General features: G+C 40.2%; 2 protein-coding genes across 7 annotated transcripts; one reads left to right on the top strand and one right to left on the bottom strand.

The window, feature by feature from the left end:
* Positions 1 to 3,085: 3,085 nt before the first annotated feature.
* On the bottom strand, positions 3,086 to 10,594 carry fam161b (FAM161 centrosomal protein B). 6 transcript variants are annotated; one of them, XM_056767175.1, is made up of 10 exons: positions 10,534 to 10,594; positions 10,240 to 10,409; positions 8,396 to 8,694; positions 7,871 to 8,304; positions 7,434 to 7,765; positions 7,211 to 7,332; positions 6,956 to 7,123; positions 4,966 to 5,065; positions 4,677 to 4,855; positions 3,086 to 3,375 (listed from the first exon to the last, which is right to left on the bottom strand). In XM_056767175.1, exons 2-10 carry the CDS (start codon positions 10,255 to 10,257, stop codon positions 3,291 to 3,293), a joined length of 1,737 nt encoding a protein of 578 aa, XP_056623153.1. In that variant the 5' UTR covers positions 10,258 to 10,409; positions 10,534 to 10,594; the 3' UTR covers positions 3,086 to 3,290. The 6 variants fall into 6 exon arrangements, 4 of the variants coding, with proteins under 4 accessions (XP_056623153.1, XP_056623152.1, XP_056623154.1 ...); XM_056767174.1 differs by having other exon boundaries at positions 10,240 to 10,575; XM_056767176.1 differs by having other exon boundaries at positions 3,086 to 3,363; positions 10,240 to 10,572.
* A 33-nt stretch (positions 10,595 to 10,627) lies between these two features.
* On the top strand, positions 10,628 to 22,517 carry coq6 (coenzyme Q6 monooxygenase). The gene is made up of 12 exons (XM_056767179.1): positions 10,628 to 11,145; positions 11,545 to 11,679; positions 12,676 to 12,734; positions 14,324 to 14,450; positions 17,041 to 17,171; positions 17,241 to 17,348; positions 18,587 to 18,649; positions 18,800 to 18,907; positions 20,336 to 20,538; positions 20,809 to 20,924; positions 21,466 to 21,632; positions 22,368 to 22,517. Exons 1-12 carry the CDS (start codon positions 10,938 to 10,940, stop codon positions 22,395 to 22,397), a joined length of 1,455 nt encoding a protein of 484 aa, XP_056623157.1. The 5' UTR covers positions 10,628 to 10,937; the 3' UTR covers positions 22,398 to 22,517.
* Positions 22,518 to 23,101: the final 584 nt, after the last annotated feature.

The raw sequence follows: 23,101 nt of genomic DNA, 5'->3' as shown, positions 1-23,101 counted from the left end.
ACCAGTGTTGGAGCGGTGTCATGTGCATCAACTCGAGGGGTATTAACCCGCGAGGACGCCATGTGTCCCAGGAGCCTCTGAATTGTTTCAGGGGGACCGCTGTCTGCCTAAAATGTTCATTTCAGACAGTTCAACACTGGTTGGGCACAACTGCGGACAGGTGTGCCGACATGGTGACAGAGCTGAGTTCCATACCGAGAAAGAGGATGCTCTGCACTGGGGAGAGCTTGCCCCTCTCTTGGTTGACCTGGAGTCCCAATCGACCTAGGTGCCGGAGCACCAGGTCCCTTTGTGTACATAACAGATCTCGCGAGTGTGCCAAGATAGGCCAGTCGCTGAGATAGTTTAGTACCCGCTCGCCTTCCTCCTCTCAGGGAGAAAGGGCGGTCAGGGACAGACCGAAAGGGAGGACTCTGTACTGATATGCCCGCCTCTCGCACGCGAACCGTGGGAACGGCCGGTGTCGAGGAGGATCGAGACATGAAAGTAAGCGTCCTTCAGGTCGATTGCCACGAACCAATCCTGACACCTCATAGATGTCAGGACGCGCCTCTGTGTGAGCACCCTGAATGGCAGCTTGTGAAGGTGCTCTGTTCAGGGTACGCAGCCTTTGGGGGCAACCCGCCGTCTTTCTTGGGAACGATGAAGTGCGGGTGGTGACCCACTGAACATCTTGGTTTTGAGGGACGAACTCGATGCCTGTTTTGCCAGAAGGGTGGTGACCTCTACCCGAAGTACGGAGGCGTCCCTGCCTCTGACAGAGGGAGAGATGATGCCCCGAAACTTGGGTGAGTCTCTGGCGAACTGGATCGAGTAACCAAGACGGACCGCCCTCATTAGCCAGCGAGACAGTGTGGGCAGCTCTCGAGCTCCCAGGGACTGTGACAGGGTGACCAAGGGGACGGTCTGCTTCATCATTCCCACGGGGGGTGGTTCGTCGGCTGGCGGCGCTAACCATGTCGCGGGGAGTCCCCGGAGGGAAGGTTTTTGCTCCGCCTGCTTACCTGCCTGGCGGGACAACGGCACGCACTGTCGGTTTGAGAGTGGTGACGGCTGTCATATGTGTACGACCTCACGCCTCGCCAGGGTGTGAGGTCGGTTCGCCGAGCACAGTCCAGTGGAGTGTGCGATCGGCTGCAAGTAAACCCGGGGAGAACAGAAAACTCAGTGAGTAAGTGGGCGCCAAGCCCTAACAAGGGCCCGGCTTTGGTGACGAGGCAGGAGTCGTCCCGTACCGACCGATCAGAGCCGTGGCTGTGAAGGTTCGGGCCCGATGTTGTTCTCCCTGGGGTCTTCCCGTCAGTGTCCCTTCTCGCGAGGAGGTTGCTGACGGGGTGGAGGTTTCCCCCTCGACCTCTGCTTCCGGGGTGCCGCCTGTGGGGGCACAGGAACCGGAGCCGATGTCGAAAGGGTCCTGGGTTGCAGGGAAGCAGACGTCACGTGAGATCTCGGAGGCCTGTAGGCGGCCGAGTCGCGGCGTGAAAAAAATGTGGTTAATTGCCACTGTCTGCTTCGCCGTCAAAAAACTGCTGAGCGCAGTCCTCGACGGTGTTACCAACAACCCACCCTGCGAGATGAGTGCATCAAGAAAGCGGACTTCCTTGCTGTCACTCTTCTGCACAAGGTATAGCCGGGGGTGTCTCTCCTGGACCACTACCGTGGACATCGTCCGACCCAGGGCCCGTGCCGCCGCCTTAGTCGCCCGTAGAGCGCTGTCAGCGGTGGCACGGAGATCCTGCATTATACCCGGGTCGGCCTTACCCTCGTGGAGCCCTCTCAACGCCCTGGCCTGGCGGACCTGCAGGATGGCCAAGGCATAGAGAGAGGAGGCAGCCTGGCCCGCAACATCGCAAGCTTTCGACACCAGTGATGCCGAAGTCTTACGTGCTTTGGACGGTAGGAGTGGTCGATCCCCCCCCAGGTGGTAGCCGTCCGCGGCACAGGTGCACCGCAGGCGGACGTTCCACCCGGGGGATCTCGACGCAGTCCTTGGCTGCCTCACCATCGAGGGAAGTAAGGGAGCCGGAGCTGGTTTCACTGGAACGGTCCGTGAGTGGAGCGTTCCAAGTTTTACACAGCTCCTCATGCACCTCCGGGAAAAACATGGCACCCGGGGTGGGCGCGGTTTGCACCGCGCACCGACCTCGGGAACCATGTATCCCCGGGTTAGCACGGATGACATCACTTCTGCTTCCTCCTGAACTCGACCGCTGGGGGTGGAGTTTGGATTCGGCAGAGTCGGATGCCAGTCTCCCTCCGATGCTGCGAGCGACATCTCATCTACGTCACACATCGTTTCCGAGTGTGTGCGTGAGGATCCGGACGGTATGCCACCGCCGGTTGGGGAACGTTCAGAAGAGCGAATCGGGGTGCGATCGGCCCGTGAGCACTTGGCTGGCGGGTTTACGTTCGCAGAGTTCCCCGTATCACTAACGCTGCTAACGTGGGTGGTCATCGGGGCCGTAGCCACAGATGTCACAGCCCGGGTAGCAGACGAAATGGTGGCTGGTTCCCGTAGGAAGACAGCCACCCGTGACCGCAACTTCTGAATGACAATCTGCCCGCAGTGCAGGCAGATGTGTCAACGAACGCTGCTTCAGTGTGCTGGACGCCCAGACACCTAATGCAGTGATCGTGTCCATCCCCCTCCTCGATGAGGGTGCCGCACCCAAGAGAACAGCGGGACATGCCGCGCTGGAGAATGCTCAGTCAGTCCTGAAAAGGACTTTTAGAAAAAATCTCTAACACCTCCGGAACCGCCGAGACGCCCAGGGGAAGGTCGCTGCAGGAAGGGACGATCCGCTGTAACACGTCGTAGCACCAGCGTGTAGTTGTAGAGGATTGAATCCTGAGTTGTACTCATGAGCGATGGCTCTGAAGAACAAAAGGTAAGTGAATGCTGCACGCCGGCCTCCTTTTATACCGGATTTCCGGGGGCGGAGCCCGGCATGCAAATTGCATTCGCCAAATTTCATTGGCCTTTTCTATAGTAGTCAGAGTTGATTGGTTCTCAAGGGCGAACCCCATCTGTCGTTCTCGACACAACGTCGAGAGACCGACAGAAAGGGAAAGACCAAAGTCTCTTCACCAGTACAATTAGTTAAAATTACATTATTAAGACTATATATTTTTGTTGTAATCCCCTTTAAAAAAAGACTAAAAAGTGCCTTTCCAAGCACCATTAATCAAGTAAAAAAAACACACACAACACATAATGTATTATACACTGAAATGATAAAAACAAAAGTCTCTGTGTGGATGAAATAGGGACCACCAAAACACATGTTCTGTCAGCATACGTCTTCCTTTTTGGTCTCCTCTTTGTCCTCCTCATTTTCATCACTGTCGTCTCCACTTCCTGAACTGAAAATAAGACTTAATAGAACCCCACATATACATCAGACCACTTCATCATAATATTTGCATGGTTACTTTTGTCTTATGCCAATGTCAATGAAGCTTAGTAAATTCATAGATGACAGTCCATATGTCACAACCACACATTTTTTGTGTTTCCATTGAGTAAGATCATGTCTATGATTTTTATATGGTATGGCCCATTAAAGAGGAAGTACAATCACAGCGCTCAGCTAAACTGGGATAGATGCTTTAATACAGACTGTTAAAGCACTATGCTGAACATATTTGTTCCGCTCTGTCACGCTCATAAAATATAATACACACAAAATAATAAGTGTTCTTGTGCCTGATCTGGATGGCATAGTGGAAAGTAATGTGTTATTCTTTTAAAAAAATAGTCATGCCTCCACGCTTTTGTGCCACAGACAAACAATAATTTCTTTGTTTGTCTTCATACCTCCATAGAGATGTACAAAACTCCATATTTTAAATTGACATTATGATCTTAGAATAATACAGTTTTTAAAGGTAAAGCAACTTAAATGTTCATGGCACAAGGTGCTGAGAAACTGTGCGAAAGTGATGCAGGAAATGGAAGATGTTGCGCAAAGAAATTATTCTTTATTGTGCAAAACAGTTCTCACCAAAATACGTTTTTTGCACAATAGCAGGAACGCGGCGCACAGCAGGTGATGTAAAGTCAGACAGTAATTGTCTTGAAGTTTATTGCCATTTAATTTTCATTAATTTATTTATTGGCAAAACAATTCAGATTTATTGAATTTGTTACTACACAAGCGCTGCTTTGATGGTTCCGTTGGCTGTGCTTAAAATGGAATGAATTTAGAAAAGCAAATAGTTTACAGTGTACAAAGTAAACTCACTACATGCTGTTACCATTATAAAACTGTCTTTGAGCATCTCCATCTCTTAATTCATCCAATTAAAAGCACAGTTGTTATAGAATATATACATATATTTTCATTATTAAATGTATATTTTTTTTATAAAGATGAACTACTCTTAAAAGTGAAGGTGCTTCACAATGGCATAGAAGAACCTTTTTTGTCTAAATGGTTGCAAAACATCCGAAGAACCTTCCTGTTTCAAAAGGTACTTTGTTGCACAAAAGTTCTTCAGATTATAAAAAGATAAGAAAGAGATGGTTCTTTAAAGAACCTTTGACTGAAGATTCTTTGTGGATTTAAAAATGGTTCTTCTATGGCATCGTTGTGATGAAGAACCTTTTAAGCACCTTTATTTTTAAGAGTGTAGTGAACCGAGTTGTTGACCCGTCTGCCCATCTCTACTCATACCTTTGTTGGGTTTTACTGTTTGTGATGCAATGATCCTCATTCTCAGAGTCACCATCCACACTGTTCGATCCATGGATGCATTTATCGGATTCTCCTTTTGACTGCACAAAGGTTTCATTTAAACCTGCTTGTTCCAAAGTGTCTCTGTATCTGCGTTCAGCATTAACCTTGGCATTTTTCTAAAAAATAAATAAACAATTTCGGTCAGAAATCAATCAACTATGACTAGTTTACTTTAGGTATTACTGGATATTTAGGGTGTTTAATTTCAGAAAATCTTAAAAAATACCTGGGAAACCTGTTCAAAGAGGTATGGACGAGCTGTAACTCGAGTTTTTATGTCCTTTAGCTCTTTTTGATAATCTTTTATTCTCTCTAGATCAGCCTGCCTACATACAGTACATTACACAATAAGACTCATAATAAATTACCGCATTCAAGATAGGTTCAAAACACATTAGGGACTATGGACAAAAACTGTCACAGATGTTGTTGATCCAGTTTTATTGCACTGAACCCAGAACATTCCTGTACAGCAGGAGTTTTCATCAATTCACAGACCCCACACTGCAAGTCAACCCAGGGATATACAGTCCCAATAAAGTATAGCGCATTTGAACAGAAGTTCTTTTTAAATAAATAAAATGACTAAGCATTAAAGGAATAGTTTACTTTATAATCCGTGTGGTTATTTCTTCTGTCAAAATCAAATTGAGGCTTTAGAGAAAAGCTTTCCAGGGTTCTTTTCCATATAATGGGGCTAAATGGGGGGCTATAGGTTAAGGTCCAAATTTCTGTTTCATCGCAACTTTAAAAGGCTCTACACTAAGGTGATCAGATTATTTTAAATCCGGGGACTTTAAATGGTCAAAATATCATATCAAATAATATTAGAAATAATTACAATATTATAATACTGTTTGCAGATCAAACTGACCATTACTATTTTTATAAAGTTTGCCAAAAACTCTATGGAAAAATGTCCACTGTGAAAATAGTAAAACCTAACCGTTGAATGATCAAAACAGTATTGCATTCATTAACACAAAACTCAATAACACTACAAAATTATAACAAATATGAAAACTTATCACAAATAATACTGTTGTTATAATTTTTACAATTCATTGTCTTTAATATTTTAATTTTTACAAACTGTATACAATCATTACAACAAGTAATTAAAATTTTTAACATAACTTTTTATGTTTGTGGTTTTGGAAATGGACCTTTACATTTAGCTTTTTATTTACATGTTAGGCTAATTTTGAGCACAGATTACCTTTCTGCGAATGTAATAGTTGTCTGTGTAATTGCTATTGTTTGGATAAATATTTTTATTTGTCTAGGATATCGATGCGTAACGTAACTTTCACCAACGCATGAGTGGGATTCAAGTTAGCTCAGTGGTGGGAATTCTATGTTGTGACGATGGAACGAAATGGGAAAGTTTTACATTTTGTGCAAAACAATACTGTTATATAACACATACAAACAGTTTACTTAAATTCAAAATGTGTAGTTAGTATCTTGAACCCGACTGAACCTTTTACTCTTAATAATTAATAATAATTTAATAATAACTTGATGATGCTTTCTCATGTCACGTCATACATTCTTCATCCCTAAGCATCGCGCGACTACTGTAAGTAAATAGTGTAGCTTACAGGCCCCCCTGCTCTTGTAAATAGTCAGTACATGGGTACTCTGGTACTCTGCAGGATATGTTTATCCGGCCTTTTTAGTGTATTTTCTGGTTGGTTTGGACATGCAGTAAAATGGGGTCATTTCCTGGGACAGCTTCAGTCGTGGACAGAACACAAAAAACCCGGAAAATGGGGACATCAGCTCACCTTACTCTACACAACAAAAGATTAGTCATTTTCCAAGAAAATGTCACATGTAACCATTCCTACGTGATTGCGTATTACGGAAGTCGTGGAAATTCATCGCGGATGTAGTGAATTCAGTGTATTTTTGCTTAAAAAGTGTATACTTTTTAGCTTTCTTGGAAAATTACTATCCGTTTCGCTTCGTATCCATATCGTTCGAAGCCTTTTGAAGCTGCGATGAACCAGAAATTTGGACCTTAACCAACAACCCCCTGTTGAAGTCCATTATATGGATAAAAACCCTGAAAAGCTTTCCTCAGAAGCCTAAATTTGTTTTCGACAGAAGAAATAAACACACGGACACGTATGACGTGTGGGTGAGTGAATTATCATAAAATTGTAATTTTACAGTGAACTACTCCTTTAAGTTATCTGAAAATTTCTCACCGGTGCTGTTTGAGTTTCTCCTGGTAGACCTCTTTTAAGCTTTTATGGGGGTCCATAGCTTTGGCTCGCATTGCCACGGCCTTGCTTATGGCTTGCGACTTAATTCGGTGTTGTCTCATCCACTCTGCATTAGCCTGCTCTTTAAGATCCTTCAGCTCCAAAGATCTTCTGAATAGTAGGCATTATAAAGAAGACATGACAACCTTTTGAGATTTGTTCTGCGTACAAAAAATATCTCTTGCTGTCCCAGTTTACCTAATGGCCATTGATCGTCTTCTGGCAGCATCTGTTATGTAGGTTGGAAGAGTATCCATAGACAGTGATGTCAATCCACCAAACGAAGAGCTTCTTTTTAAATTCATCTTCTTTGTAGTGTCCTATGAAAATGGAAAACGTGTATTAACACAAAATCCTGAAAGGAATTTCATTATACAACATGAAAGATAAATGCTACACAAACAAAATAATTTAATCTTACCAATAGGTTTTCTGGACTCCTAGAGCGTGGCAGTAGTGTAGATGTGTGTAGCTGGAATGGTTTACAGTGAGTGACGTCTTTCCTCTCTGCTTTCTCCATAGCCTTTTGTTGAAAGGCATGGTGTAGTTTGTCAAAGTCAGGAACTGCTGTGTTAGTCTTTGGTCTGAAGGATGGCATCTGGTCCAAATAACCAAGCATCTTGCTTTTGGTCTTCTGAGCACTGCGGCTCTGGCTCTCTGCACTAGATTCCTGTGTTTGAATGGGTGCTGAGGACGATTTCAAAGTCTCCTGAGCCCTCAGCTGAATGCGAATCTTCCTCTGTTGCTCCTGTTCTGCATCGATGTCACATAATGAAAAATTACTAAGTAAATTAGCCAACATTTGAATAATTGCGCTATTTTACTCATATATAAATCCGAAATTTAAATAAATGTCACCTTTCACTTTTTCCAAGAACCTGGGGTTTGAGACAGCTTTTGGTATTGGCTTCCTCACACAGACAAGTTCTATTTTTTTACTTGTATTTGCAGAAGCCATCTCCTCCTTCCTTCTCTCTTGCTTCTTGTCCTCCCTCTTATGGAATCTGAAGGGCTTTTGCATGGCCAAGAGGAAATCTCTCCTCTGATCATGACGTTCTTGCCTCAAACGCTCTTGATCCTGGATGAGATCTTTATAAAGAGACGTAGAGACAAGCCCTGTGACTGGGGCAACACGGAACTGTTTTTCACACTCAACCAGGTCTGCCTCCTCTTTGGCCTTCTGTGTCTCTTTGGGAAGAGGCCTCCTTTGACTCTCGCTCACTATTTTCATAGAATTGGTTACAGTAGTTGCAGTCTTGATTCCATTGGAGGTCAAATTCTGACGAATCACTCTTGAGATAAAGAAAGGGAAAATATTGCTTTGTTTTTTGTAAACGTGTTAATGTCTTCAACTCAGACATTTTAGAGTACAACAGAAATTACCTGCGCTGTTTGCGATTCTCACAGTTTGGACCATTACTGATGCTGTCCTGGAGTAAACTGGTTTTCAGTATCCACTCAGTGCTTGCGGAGAGCAGGGAGTTTTGCTCAACCCTCTTGGCCAGGCCATCCTGGTTCTGAAACTGTAAATTCTCAAGCTGCTGCTTCTGTGTGCCCTTCAGAGCTTCCAAATGTAACTCAAAGTCAGACTTTTTTCTGGCCTCTGAACTGGATATTTGGCTTTTGGACACTTGCACATTACCACCCTCTGCAGATTGTGAGTAACCTATAGTGGGAGAGATCTGAACAGAGAATGTTATTATGTATTTTCATAGATTGATGTATTGGCTGATTGATCAAGGATGGGAATGGAATGGTCATGAACACTTAGTTTATCCACTTGAGAAAAATTTGTGTATTTCAAAAACTTATTTTATTAAATAAAACATTTTATTGAATGAAGTTTAGTTTAGTAACCCATGTCAGACAGCAAAGATAATTGAGACTAACCAATTTCTTCTGTTTATCCCGTGTTTTCCCCCGGACTACATTTCCCAATATCCGTCATGCTCCCGCACCTGTGTATCATCTGTAATTCCCATACCTGCCCGTCATCAGCCTCATGACCAGTGTACTATTTTTACTCATTCTGTTAACCCCATCTTTGTGTTTTGACTCTGTGAATAAATCGCCGTTTTATATTACCCTCTGCGATCCTGTGTGGACTACATCTCCCTGACATTAACACTTATTGAACATTAAATCAATAACTCTATCTTTGCTATCTAGAAATAAATGAAATATTTTTGCAAAATTATAGATGCCCTGACATTATTTTTACGGAAAAATGTATAACTAATTGTGTAACATATTCAGTAAGTGTCTTTCATTGATAAAGTAAAATTTATAAAAAAAGACGTTTACTTTGAATTTAATGCATCCCAAGGTGATATATAAGGAATTGACTGATAAAAAACATTTCAGCAAATTGTAGGTGAGGGTGATGATGTTACCCTATCAAAATCTTAGTTAGAATTTAATTTAGTCACAAATGAAGTCCAACAGTTCCAACCACTAAACTTTTAAAAGTAACAGTTAAAGCAATAGTTCACACACTCACCCTCAGATGTTTGAAGCCTGAATGAATGTCTTAGTCTGCTGAACTCAGAAAAATATATTTGTAAGAATGTGAATCTCATCCTCCGTAGACTTCCATGGTAGGGAAAATAAATTGCCTACTATAGCAGTAAATGGGGGATGAGATCTGTTTTGATACTGGCATTCTTCCAAATATCTTCCTGTGTGTTCAGCAGAACAAAGACATGTATACAGGTTTGGAACAATCTAAGGGTGAATAAATCATGACAGAATTTTCATTTTTGGGTGAACTGTCTCGTTGTAACGTGTGTACTGCATGGTGGCAAACATACAACTCTCATTTCCATGAACAAACACAGAAATATAAATGTATGAGTATTTATGAAATATTAAGAAATTCTCAGAAAATTTGTATGGCATTTCATACCAAAATATCGACTGAATCAGTGTGTTTCTTCTCAACTGATAAGGAAAGGGACTGAACGCAATTGAAGCAGAGCGAATGTTATTACCATGACAACCATACACGCTCATAGTAACTCGTTATTTTCACAACCATACTGAAGTTATAAAGGATTTATAATGAATGATAGGAACATTAAAAAAATCGGGCTACAATAAGCGTGTGTATGTTTTTTAATTGCTGCATAAATATCCTGTATTTACTGCCAGCATAAGACCTTCGTTTCCTTGACAACGTGAAGTATCATTCAGAATAACCTTCTATGCAAAGATCGTTTATTCCTCACCAGTGTCATCTGATCCATGGTGCGGTTAGGCTTGAAATCACACACAGACCCATTGACTGTGAGAGATCAGCAGATCGTCCATTTCCTCGAAATCGGCAAATGTTATGATCTCTCTATCTGCACCCGTCACAATCTCCACCCATCGGCGCCTGGGTCCTTGACTGCAAATCCTTTGAATTTTAACAGTGCATATTCTTTAATTTATTTTGCAATGGCATAAAAACTGCAGATTACTTTTAAAGCATAATAAATATGATAATAAGTAAAACAATGTAGCTTGGATAAACATCGAACCAATATGTAATGAACGCTCCTCGTCTGTCCTCCTGGAAGGTAGGTGGCGCTAGTGATAAACAAGCGTTCCTCTATCATATAAAACATTCAAAGAAGGAACATGTAGTGACAGTACTTTAAAAACAAACAAACTTGCAAGTAAATCTGTACTGCAGTGTTTTGACATTTTTGTTTCGTAAAGTAAAACTAAATAAAGTGTTTCTGAAATATTATTTTTTCACTTTTTGAACGACTTTTAAACCGGAAGGACTGTAAGCGAGCAGAACTGTTACGTATTATCCACCATCAATACACATGGCTGGGTTATAGTGTATAGCATTGCTGTCAATAACAGGACAAATTTAAAGGGAACTTTTAAACGCCTTTTCAGCCTTGTTTCTTGTAACGCGTTATTGGATGCTAGGATGTACACTTTCACCAAAGTGAAACTAGCTGTTGTCGGTATAGGACGCCAGTGTGTTGCAAGAAGGACTCTCAATGCAGCACGAGCAGTGAGCAGAGGGTTCGCGTCCTCAGAGCTCGAGGAGGAATCCAGCACATCTGATAATGAGCTGTATGACATCATTATATCTGGTGGGGGAATGGTGGGCACCGCGATGGCATGTTCACTGGGTAAGTGTTATTATAGGCATATAAAGTGTCGTGCAACCCTGCTCTCATCTGCTTCATATCCATTCTCCCACGCTGTCAAAGTGTTGTCTAACTTTGCGAATGCAATAAAATCTTTCTCCTCCCCAAACATCACTTTTCCACCGAAAGTAACTTAGAGGTTATACTTTTGATGAAAGTATTTAGCTGGAGGTAAAGGGTGAAATTGCGGTTTTAAAGTAATCTAACACTCTCATGCCGTAGGATGCTAAAGTAAACAATGTGCAATAAACGTCATTTATGCGCACAGAACTGAATTTTGAATGCATCAACAATATCATTGTAATTGCAAACATTCCTAACTTGTATGAATCCCCCTAGACATACTCCATTATTCTATCTATATTCTTCCTTCCTTTACAGGTCTAGATCCAAATCTGTTAGGGAAGAAGATTCTTTTGCTGGAAGCTGGTAACAAAAAAGTGATGGACAGGGTGCCAGAGACCTACAGTACAAGGGTCAGCTCCATCAGCCCAGGTTCAGCAGCACTGCTTAGTGGTAATTTTAAGCGTCTTTTATTCAAAATAAACGTTTATGAATATGTTGTTTAGATAACTATTCTTATTCATGTTCCAAAACATGTCCTTGTTTCATTTCAAAGACATTTTTATTTATTTTATATTGTAACCTTTTACATGGTAATATTTCATGGCAATTAAGCACCCAACCACCACCTCCTGTTCCCATTACAATAGTGTGTAATGTATGTGTAAACTATTAAAAAATGATATGGCGATAACTATATGTTATGCTGTTTTTTAAATATGTTTATATATATATATATATAACGTTTTATATATTTATTTATTTATCTATACACGCACATATGTATGTGTGTATGTGTATGCATTTATGGATAGTATATAGATAAACTATAGATTTTAATGCGACAGCGCCTCTGCTGTCCATTTCCTTTGGCTGCTCTACATATACCGAGTTGAAATGCTTATAAATTCATTCTATAACTGTTCATCTAATGCCTGTTTGCATTATGGGCAGTGCACATGATTAAAAAAACGCACTCTTAGTAACTGTGTGCCACAATCGAATCACATCTAAAAACGTGTGCTTAAGAAAGGCCATATGTTCTAATCAAAGCTCTGAAATAAAACACCTCTGTCATTAAGTCTATTTTCAGCTGTGCTTGTTTATGAAACATTGGCCAGGATGTAGGTCAGTAGGTAGCTCTCGCTGTCTTTTACGAACTGTTTGACAGGAACTGTGCTGTCATCCTCCCTGCTTTATTTTCCAAAAAATAGTGTCCAGTTATCTTTTCCTCTTTGTCAGTCATGCCTGTCCATTTGTACTATAAGTCATTTTGCATATTCAAAATACCAAATGAGTGCTTAAACTTTAAAGTGCAGTTCCATTGAGGCAGGTAAGGCATCCTTTGTTTTGCATTTTATTTGTTTTGTTTAAATGTGATGAAGGGAGCAGTGAATAAGGTACAGATGCTATGTTGTGTCTTATTAATTGTATCCTTTGATGCTACAGGTCTTGGTGCTTGGGACCACATTGTCAATATGAGATGCAAACCATATAATAAAATGCAGGTTAGTAAAACATGTTGTAATAAGACAAAACCAACTCCAAAAATACTGGTAGTACCACGGTTCAGTGATAATATCAGAGAATGATCGCTTGGTACTAAATGGTTTGGAGGTCACATCATTAAAGCTGTCTTGTATTTTCCTCATCGTGGGTCTGTCATCATACTGTCAGCAGCCACCCATAAATGAATTCTCCAAAAGCACAACCTCAGAATTCAAAACGTACAATAGAGATGCAGAACCCATAAACGCCTTAATGCAAAGTGAGAGTTAAGCTTGGTCTTGATGGTGGTGACCCTGGAGAATTTTTGTAGTAGAGACTGATTTTGCGGGCTGGCTTCAAATCGCTGTGTACGTTTTAAATTGGAATCTATCACCTGCGTCTACTAATTATGAAGATTCATGTGAAACGCAGAGGGAGGAATTTAAATCCGTGGAGATTTGCAGTTAACGGACCCTTAGTTTTCTACAATGCGGTGAGAATACTGGGTTTTCTTGTAAGATGTGGCCTTCTCACTCCCAAAACCAACTCCTGTGGTTTCGGAGCAAATGAAAAGCATGTCATCATAGTGCATTTTATAGGGATATTCCTTACCTATTATACCTTCAGATTTTTTTTCTGTGTGTGCATTTATGTCTAAACATGGGATTAAATTGTAAAGGATCTGAGGACTGCCTAACAAGGTTCCCTCTCGTACTTCAATTAAATTAAGCGGTTAGAGGAAACCGAGTAAAATGGGTTTGGGAAATGCCATGTACCACTAAAAGTGTAGAGGTTCCTTAAAGTGTTATCAGATATTTTTTTTTCCAGAGTGGTGTGAACTTTTTCGGGTATCTTTGTTGCAAAAATAATCATGTTAAAAGGGTCATTTTGGCAAGGGACGGGCAATTTGGCAGCGTCTGAAAGTACATAGCAACTCTGAAACTTATCAACAGCAGCATTTTTCCTACGTGTAAAATCCTCATAATTGTGGGTTGGTCACGTTTTAAATCTTCCACGTAACCATGTATCAAAAATTGCAAACCCACTACTATTAGTGGTTTTAGCATGGGCATAAAACAAGTAGCAAAGTCTTTGCATCATGTTTCTCATGGATTCCGTTGTTTGTCAGTCACTTTAGTTTTACGTTTTCCAGGTTTTCCAAAAAATGTGTATGTCAATCAAGTTTTTGGCTTTTAAATCCACCCGCTATTTGATTAAATTGCAGGGCGTCTGGAAACTTGGCTTGCTGATACATTAACAAACAGCCGACAGAAGATGTAACTCGACAGTAATGTTCGCATATTTGTTATTTATTATCGGCTCAACTATAAATACAGGCATGAGTCGCCACGAAGAATGCAATTTAGTATTTCTCCTTCGCCCCAGTGAGCACACAAAGTCAACCGTGCAACCTCAGAGGCTGTTGGTGGTTTTAGCGAACCTAGTTTGATGTTTGGTCAGAGGATCTGGCAAAACTCTTTGCTTAGTTGATCGGCTTTGATGTGTTCAGTTCAGGCACGTGCTCTTTTGGAAATCCGTAAATAGGGTCTGAGTGGTGGCTTAAAGATAGAGTTGTAAACCGCAGCAATAATTTGCTCTTTTGCTTTAGGTTTGGGATGCTTGTTCAGATGCCCTGATCACATTCGATAAGGAGAATCTCCTGGACGAGATGGCATACATCGTTGAGAACGACGTCATTGTGGCCTCCCTCACTAAACAGCTGCAGAGTCTCGCTGGTAATGCTTAAATGGAACATGGAATCATTCCGGTGTTTGTTTTTGTAATCATTGCTTTGAATTCTCTCCTCTCACTATGTGATCTTTACGCAATACATGAATCAGTGCTGTCTTTGCTGTGCTATTTTCAAAGTTTCCTCCAGCAGGAGCCCGTGATCTCGAGCTAATTGGTTTTAGGGATGGCTTGGCAAATGATGTCAAGCCTTTCCTTCCTCTCCTGGCATTATGATTATTTGTTCTCGTTCCTTTCGAACATCTTACTTCTACCCCCCTTTTTAAAGATTCCACTTCGTTGGACGCGTGCATGTTTTTCCAGCTATTTCGATCATCCAGCACATTACTTTTGGTGGGAGTTCGAAGCCCCAGGAGAATTGCCACCCTGTTCGTACACGTGCAGTGGTCTATTGACCCATTTAAAAAACCACATTCTCTTCAGTCGTAGCATCTCGCTTGCTCAGGTTGCCCGAGCACGGATGGCGTTTTACTATAGCGTTTTGATTGTTGTTATTAACTAAACTGTTCCAAGCTCTGCATTTGAAATCTTGGCTTTTCCATGCCATGCTCTGTAAAACAGCATATTTTTAAAAACATGCCTTTTTTCAAACACATCTACGTTTAACAGATGTGCGGTAGCACGTGCATATTCACGTGCCTCAAGCTCCTCTATTTTTGAAGAAGGACTGAATTCAAAGTACGTACACATACTCTCATATAGGCTACTGTATTGTCCAGCTGTTTTGTTTTTGTAACTCAACACAAGCCAATATTTCTCAGAAGAACTAGTTTTCAGTTTTGTGGACCGAATGGTATCCAAGTCTGAAACGTCGGCGTAATTCTGGATCTTTTCATGTGCTAGATAAAAAAGAAAAGTGGATTTTCTGCTTCCTACTCCGTCGTTCTCTGTTGTGTGCAGATATTGGCAGCTGGTCGTATGCATTGCACGGTCTGCTTGTAGATAAACACTATTAGTCAGTTCGGAGTGACTCACAACTGCAGTTAAAGGGATAGTTCTCCAAAAACGAAAATTCTGCCATAATTTACTCACCTTCTGTCATTTTTTTACCTGCATGACATACTTTCTTGTGGAGAACACAAAAGAAGATAATGTTGGTAACCGAACTACGGCAGTACCCATTCACTATTATATAGACACTCGACCAGAGCTATTCAAAGTCCGGATTCCGGATCCGGAGGGAATTAAATCTGGACCCGCTTATTTGACTTGTGGTGCCGCTGCGCTCAGATCAATCGACGCATGACCGTGAGAGAGAGAGACGAGATCCGCCTGCTCTGTATGCTTTTGAATTGCTCTCGCGATGCGAGCGGGTTAATAAAACGACACTTCACACAAGTTGACGAAGAAAACAGAGCTTTTAAAGATGACTGGACAGAGAGAAATGGATTCATTTTGCCCCAATCCAGCACAAAGCCGTCTGTTCAATTTGTAACGAGACAGTTGGAATTATAAAAAGTGGAAATGTCAAACGGCACTATGCACTAACAACCACACCTTTTGTGCCATGGTTTAGGCAGCTGATTGAGAACAGACAGTGCCATTTCTGCTGCTCTGTATTTTGCACCATTTTATTTTTGGCCTATACCTCTTGGTATGTTTTGCCACTTTTGGATGTGTTGTAAATGTATTTTAAATGCAAAATACTCTTTATTGTTTTACAAAAAGTAATGTTAATTCATTATAAAAAGTTATAAGGATGTGTATTAAAAACTTATTTTGAAACAACCTATTATCCGGACCTTTGACATTCTCGTAAATTCAGATTTGGACCTTTGAAAGTAGACTTTGAGAAGCCCTGCACTAGACCAATGCAAGTGAATGGGTACCACTGTTGTTTGGTTATTACATTTTTTAAAGGGGTCTTATGGCGCGAATACGTGTTTTTCTGTTTGTTTTAAGTTGCCCATGCATGTATTAGACACGTACAATTGCAAAAATTTAAGTGTTGAAACAAAAATGCATTCTATCTAAAAGCGATTGCTCAACCAGACATGCCTAAAACGCCTCGTGTAACCACACCACACAGAAGTGTTACATTCCCATGAAACGCTCTTGTATTCGACCAATCACTATTGTCTTAACCAACTGGCCAATCATGGCACACCTCACTTTTCAGAATGATGATCTTTGTAAAAAATCAGCGTGTTTCAGTGAGGCGGGGCAAAGAGGAGATACAAACATGCACGATATGTGTAAAATTCAGCGCTTTTTAACCTGAAAACATGTATACACATTACATTACATCTTAAACAAACGACAATATTCGTTTTAGCCACGTCATTTGACCCCTTTAAATGTCTTCTTTTGTGTTTTGTGACTAAACGATTGTTGGATTTTAATTTTTGAGTGAACTATCCCTTTAAAGTCATTGCTTGGAGGACCCAACCAGATAAAAAAAAATGGAGCAAAATGTGTTTTACGAGAAACTGATTCTTTACTTTTGACCTTTTTATAGCCAAACTCTCTTTGGATTGTATCTTTATTCTTAATTCCAACTAAACAAGCTATTTTGTCACATGTAATGCATTATGATGTTGGAGCACGATTTTTCATGATTTGTTATATAACATCCAGACCATGTGGAAGTGCAGTACCGAACAAAAGTGGTGAAATACACCTGGCCCAGGCCTTACCACATCGCCGACTCCATCCCTTGGGTTCAGGTGACATTGGCCAATGGAAAGACTCTCCATACCAAGCTGCTGGTACGTACAACACAGGACACATCTTCATACGTAAACCCTTAGAAAAAGTGCTAATGGGTGTTATTTCAGATTGGTGCTGATGGTCCAAATTCTATGGTGCGGAGAGAAGCTGGCATCCCTACTGTCAAATGGAACTACGACCAGTCAGCTGTTGTCGCTGTTCTGCATTTGTCTGAGGTACGATGATGATGACACATCATACTTTCTACTATTATGAGGTTTTATATATAAGGCCAGAATGAAATGAAATTTGATAATATTGACTTTCTTACTCCAGGGATAGTCCACCCAAAACTGAAAATTCTGTCATGAATTAATCAACATCAGGTAGTTCCGAACTTGTATACATTTCTTTGTTCTTTTGTTCACAAATAAAGCTTTTTAGAAAAATGTTAGCAACTGAGTTTTCTTGGATAGAAAAAGAAGTATAGTCAAAGGTGCCCCAGAACTGTTTGTTTTCCTAAAATCTTCCAAATATATTTTATTGTGTTTAACAGAACAAAGAAATATATACAATATTTTTTTCTACATTGGTAGTAAATGGTGCCCCAGAAATCTCAGTTGCTAACATTTTTACAAATATCTTTCTGTCTGTTCAAGCAAACAAAGAACTTATACATGTTTGAAACAACTTGAGGGTGAGTAATTCATGACCGAATTTTCATTTTGAGTTGACTATCCCTTATATAATACAATGTTCAAGTCCCAACATAGTTTTTTGAAGGAATATTGCAGGTTCAATTCAAGTTAAACAATGATGATGTCATGGTTTTGATGGTCAGAAATTTGCATTTGTCATTAATAAAATCTAGCTCAAATGGAGTTTCAAGGTTTTGTCACTTGTCTGAGGTACAAGTGTTTTGTCTGTCATGAGATTGAGAGGACCTGAGGCAGTACGTGCGTCAAAATATTATAAAATTATAAACATGGTTTATTTTATTAAAAGACAAAATTCAAAATCTCTGACAATAGATGCAGCAAGTTAAGTTTCATGTTAAGTGTTTCCCATAGAGCAGCATAGTATGTTAAGACAAGTTAAATGTTTTTCATTTCAAAGATTTTCAGAATGTCGCAGTCCCCTGCATTACATTTTCATCACCCAAAATCTCATGTTTTAATAGAAGTGTAACACATAGGCTATTTAACCCCATTAACTGTCGGTAGAACCTCATTAACTCTAAGCCAGAGGATCTAATGGAATTACAAGGTTTAGTCACAAGCTCTTTTTAATACGTTTTATTGGGTGAATATTTGATGACCTCACAGACGTATGTAAAGAGTAACCAATAGTAATGATTTTTGAACAAATTATGTCGAAATATACTGTCGAAAAATTCAAGTTTTCCGCCTGACAGTGATGATATCTTTTAACATTTCTTACATTTGTGTGAACTTGATTTTTTTCTATTTTTCAGCCCACAGAAAATAACGTGGCCTGGCAGAGGTTCCTCCCCACCGGACCCATTGCAATGCTTCCTGTGAGCTGTTTATTTAACTTGTAAATGATGTCAGATTTAATTTATTTGTTTCATTGGCCCATCATGATATCACTCAGCGGTCAAATGGAAAATGCATCTGTGTGTAATGGTACTTGAAACTCAGACATGGTGTATGTGTCTGCTGTGCAGTTGTCAGACACGGCGAGCTCACTGGTCTGGTCCACCACTCATCAGCATGCTGAAGAACTTCTACAGCTGGACGAGGAGAGCTTTTTGGATGCTATTAACTCTGCATTTGTGAGTAAAAAGTTTGTGGTCTTGCTTATTTCCATTGAGCACCTTAGGAGTGTCCTGTCATGTTGTCTTCATATCATATTAAGTTCATTTTAAATGTAACAAAACAATGTTATATTACTGACATTTCAAAGCTTTGCCCTAAATTCTCTTCGGCTGAGTGCCCTCAAAGTGACCCTCACACCCTTTTGTGTCTTTTGTTTGCATTTCTGTCAAAGAAACTCCACGTTTCCCAAGCATGCTATTTTTACTGGCCCTACTGGTCACAGGCCTTTGCATCTGAGTCACGCTTGCCGTCAAAACTGGTTTGCTAATTAAGCCCAAGGTTTGCCAGTGTTGGTCATTACTCCACAGAATGTTTTTTCTACAGACCAGACTCAAATTTGTGGCCTGGTCAGCGTTTTGCTTTAATTAGCTATGCTTTTTCTCTGTGAAATACCTTAACTTTCTAGAAGGCTATTGTGTATTGAGAAAAGAGGAAAGGGGTCATCTTTAATTTCATCTTTAGTTTAATATAAAGATGAGGATTGCCTATATTTCGTTCCAAACCTGCATGACTGACTTTTTATCAGTTGAAACGGTTTAACAAAACCAATGACAGCAGAAGTGACCAAAAATAAAGAACCATATACTGTAAGTTGTCCTTAAACGTCATATGCTGTTGTTCTAAATCTTCCAAAACCCTGAATTTTGTTTGTGTGAGAAACACAATTTTCATATGTTTTGTTTCTAAACATGAAACACAAAAACCACAACAAAGATATTAATATTATCAAGATGCGCCACTGCCGGTGAATGGCGAGGAATGCGACACTCAATATGGTCATTCTAGCAAAGGAAGTTCCGCCTTCCAGTAAAACGAGCCAATCCTAGCCTGTATGAGGCGACCTCAAAAAAAGTAACTCTTAGCTCAATTTAGGCTTAGCAAACCAAAGTTATGAGTTTATGTCTTGTTTGCTTATTAATTGGAAATATGCTATTTATCTGCGATTGTGATTTTTGCCAGCAATTTTAGAAACATCTGCCTTCCACCATTTAGGTATATAGGACTGTGGACTTGCTATGACGTAAATAGCTGCCCAGAGGCATTGGAAACATGGCCGCCGAGTGGCGCGACTTCCTTAAACGCACATTAACCACAAGCACTAATATTTGATTTCGATGGACTTTTTGGGACCTCTTCATCTGCAGAGCAATTCATAAAAAACAAAATTGTGTTCTGCTGAAGAAATAAAGCCATAAACGTTTTTGTTTTTACATTTTCCCTGTACCTGCCTCTCCACTCCGTCCCATTTTATTACACATTGGCCACACATTTTCCATCTACTTTAAACTTAAATCTTTTATGTGGATAGTTTCTTGCAACATAAATACCATCTGCTCGGTCCACTTTTTGCCATTAACACCTTCTCTTTGTTGCTCCCTCTTTAGTGGAGTGATGAAAACCATTCTGAGCTGGTGGAAACTGCCGGCTCCGTGTTGCGAACTGCTCTTTCTGTCCTGATGCCTGACAGCGGCTCTGCACGCCAACTCCCACCTAGTGTGTCAGGAATTGGCCCAAAAAGCAGGGTCATGTTCCCGCTGGGTATGGGTCATGCCACAGAGTACATCCGCCATAGAGTGGTTCTCATTGGGTATGTTTGCAAGGAGTCTATGAAAGATATGTTTTAGTTTAGTGTTTTTTTAGTTCAAGTATACATTATTTTCTGAATTACGTTTGAGTTCAAAGGAGAAATATTTTAGCTTTATAGTGTTGAATAATGTTAAGGATTTTCGCATCCTCTTATAGCAGTTATGATGTATTTAGGATTGTTTCTCTTGGAGATGTTGAAGTGCATGAAGTAATGTTAAACATGGTTTCAGACTCAAGGTTTTTCCGTGTTTTCTTATCTTTCTAATTTCAGAGATGCTGCACACAGAGTCCATCCTTTAGCAGGCCAAGGTGCCAATCTAGGCTTTGGAGATGTAGCCTTTCTCACACAAGTTCTTAGCCAAGCAGCATTTAATGGAAAAGACCTTGGTAAGAATTTCAACATCAAGGACAGTCAAGCCGAATGTAATCTTTTTTTTTTTTTTATAAGCATAAGCAAAAGGAATTTTGTTAGAGGATTGAATAGTGGATGGATATTTTTGTATACTACTATGATCACTGATGTTCGAATATATGGATAGATGGTCATATTCAAGATTGTCTCTTAAGACGTTTAGAAGCAGTTTTCCTGGAGCAGTATACAGGGTTTTTATGATTGTTACTCTTTGCCAAAAACTGTCTATAAAGATGTTTTCATCAACAAACTTCCTAGAAACCCTACTTTCTACATATACAGTACGTTATTACACATCTATGTTTTTCCTTTGGAATACAGTGCAAATTTGTAAAAAATAACAAAAAATATGAACTCAATAATAATATAATCCAAAAAATTTTGAGAAATGTGTAGAACTATGAGTTCATAGTCTGTTTTGGGCGTTCTAATAGTAAGGCAAACTCTTGAGACAAATGTGTAACAAAAGTTTTTTAAGTGGATGTACTATCAACTTATTTGGCCTTTGAACTACAGGAGCCATGCAACACCTGCTGGAGTATGAAACTGAGCGTCAGCGACACAATCTTCCCATGATGGCAGCCATTGACCTCATGAAGAGGCTCTATTCCACCAATGCGGCACCTATGGTTCTGCTACGAACCTTTGGCCTTCAGGCAACCAACATGCTGCCACCTCTTAAAGTAGGGTCAAAGTTGTTTAGTTTTATTTGAAACTCAAAAACAATTCATACTTCATTGTTTCCTTCCTCTACCATATCCCTTTACTTTGAATCTTGTTCTTTTTTAGTTCTGCGGCAGTCCTTTATGTTTTCCTTCCTCTTTGTCATCCGCGCCTCTCTTTTCTCTGTTCTGCTTCCAACTTCCCATTTAGCCTTCTTTCACCTCTCCAACTTTTGCTCCCTCATTCACAGTTTCTTTGGCTTATTCCTCTCTCTCTAACCCCATCACCCCCCACCATCCTCATCTTGTCCTCTGATTACATGCCTTTACTCTCATCTGTGCCTGTAATTTACATGGTCAGGAGCTACTACGACGGCTATGTTTAGCCTTAAATTGACCCTTACCGAAAGTGTGTGGGTTGGGTTGCAGGGCCGTGCATGGTGGTGTTGGCTTGTGTTTTCACACTACTTTTATTATAGGCCACTCTTATGAAATGGCTTCATTCCTTTTACTGAGCAATTCCAACTAGGTCTGTACATTTTCATAAAGGAATTTCACTGTCCTCATGGCCTATAGAGGGATATCTGTAAAAGATGTTACATCCTAGTGTTTGCTACTCAAGAACAGTGAGAACAGAAATTTTCCCCTTTTGTTTTTTGAAGGGAAAATATCTAATTTATTTATCTAAATTGTGAACGAAATGTCACTTGTGGCACTCACAGTGGTCTGAATTTTTATAATTTTCTGTACCCACAGGAGCAGATCATGGCCTTTGCAAGCAAGTGAAGACTAAGTTCAAGCTGGTTGTTTGCTGGATCTCTAAAGTCAAGATGTTGTGAAGACACTGTCCATTGAATGTAAAAGTGTAAATTAATAAATTATATTTTATTCCTCTGTCTACCTAAATATTTGTATGCCTTTTACACGTGTCATAACATGCCATCATTCATACAAATGTCTTGTATAACAAGTCATTGATCTGCCGTTAACAACAGCTTTGTATGTTCTGCCATATTACATAGGTTAAGATTCTATGAATAAGCATACGATGGAATCAAACCTTTTAGATAAATAAAATAAATAAAGTTGTCATGAATTCATATTTGTGATAAAACTATATCGATTAGTTGGCCTTTAGATAACTATCGACTAATAGCACGTTTAGGTGCTAATTAACCTTGCTAAAAATGACAAACATTTGCGATAATTGCACATTTAGCGCCAAATTATGGTTTAGTCTACGGTATCCTGGAAGTCCCTCATGCAAATTGTACATTTCTTCCATTAATTCCAAATATTGCTGAACAAATATTTATCAGATAAGCGTATCCTACAGTATTGCAAAGACTGAAAAAGGGTTTATTTTATTTAAAGAAGTCTATCTATTAGTTATATGCAGTTAAAATTTAATTATGCTTCAGCAGACCGGCAGTGGAAGTCAATACGGTTGTCAAAAGATTCCTCTATATGGATTAACATGTTTTTATAAA

The sequence above is a fragment of the Triplophysa dalaica genome, chromosome 15 (genome assembly GCF_015846415.1).
Source record: "Triplophysa dalaica isolate WHDGS20190420 chromosome 15, ASM1584641v1, whole genome shotgun sequence".
NCBI classification, from domain to species: Eukaryota; Metazoa; Chordata; class Actinopteri; order Cypriniformes; family Nemacheilidae; genus Triplophysa; species Triplophysa dalaica.
The sequence above is the reverse complement of the archived record's forward strand: the minus strand, read 5'-3'. Positions and strand labels throughout refer to the sequence as shown.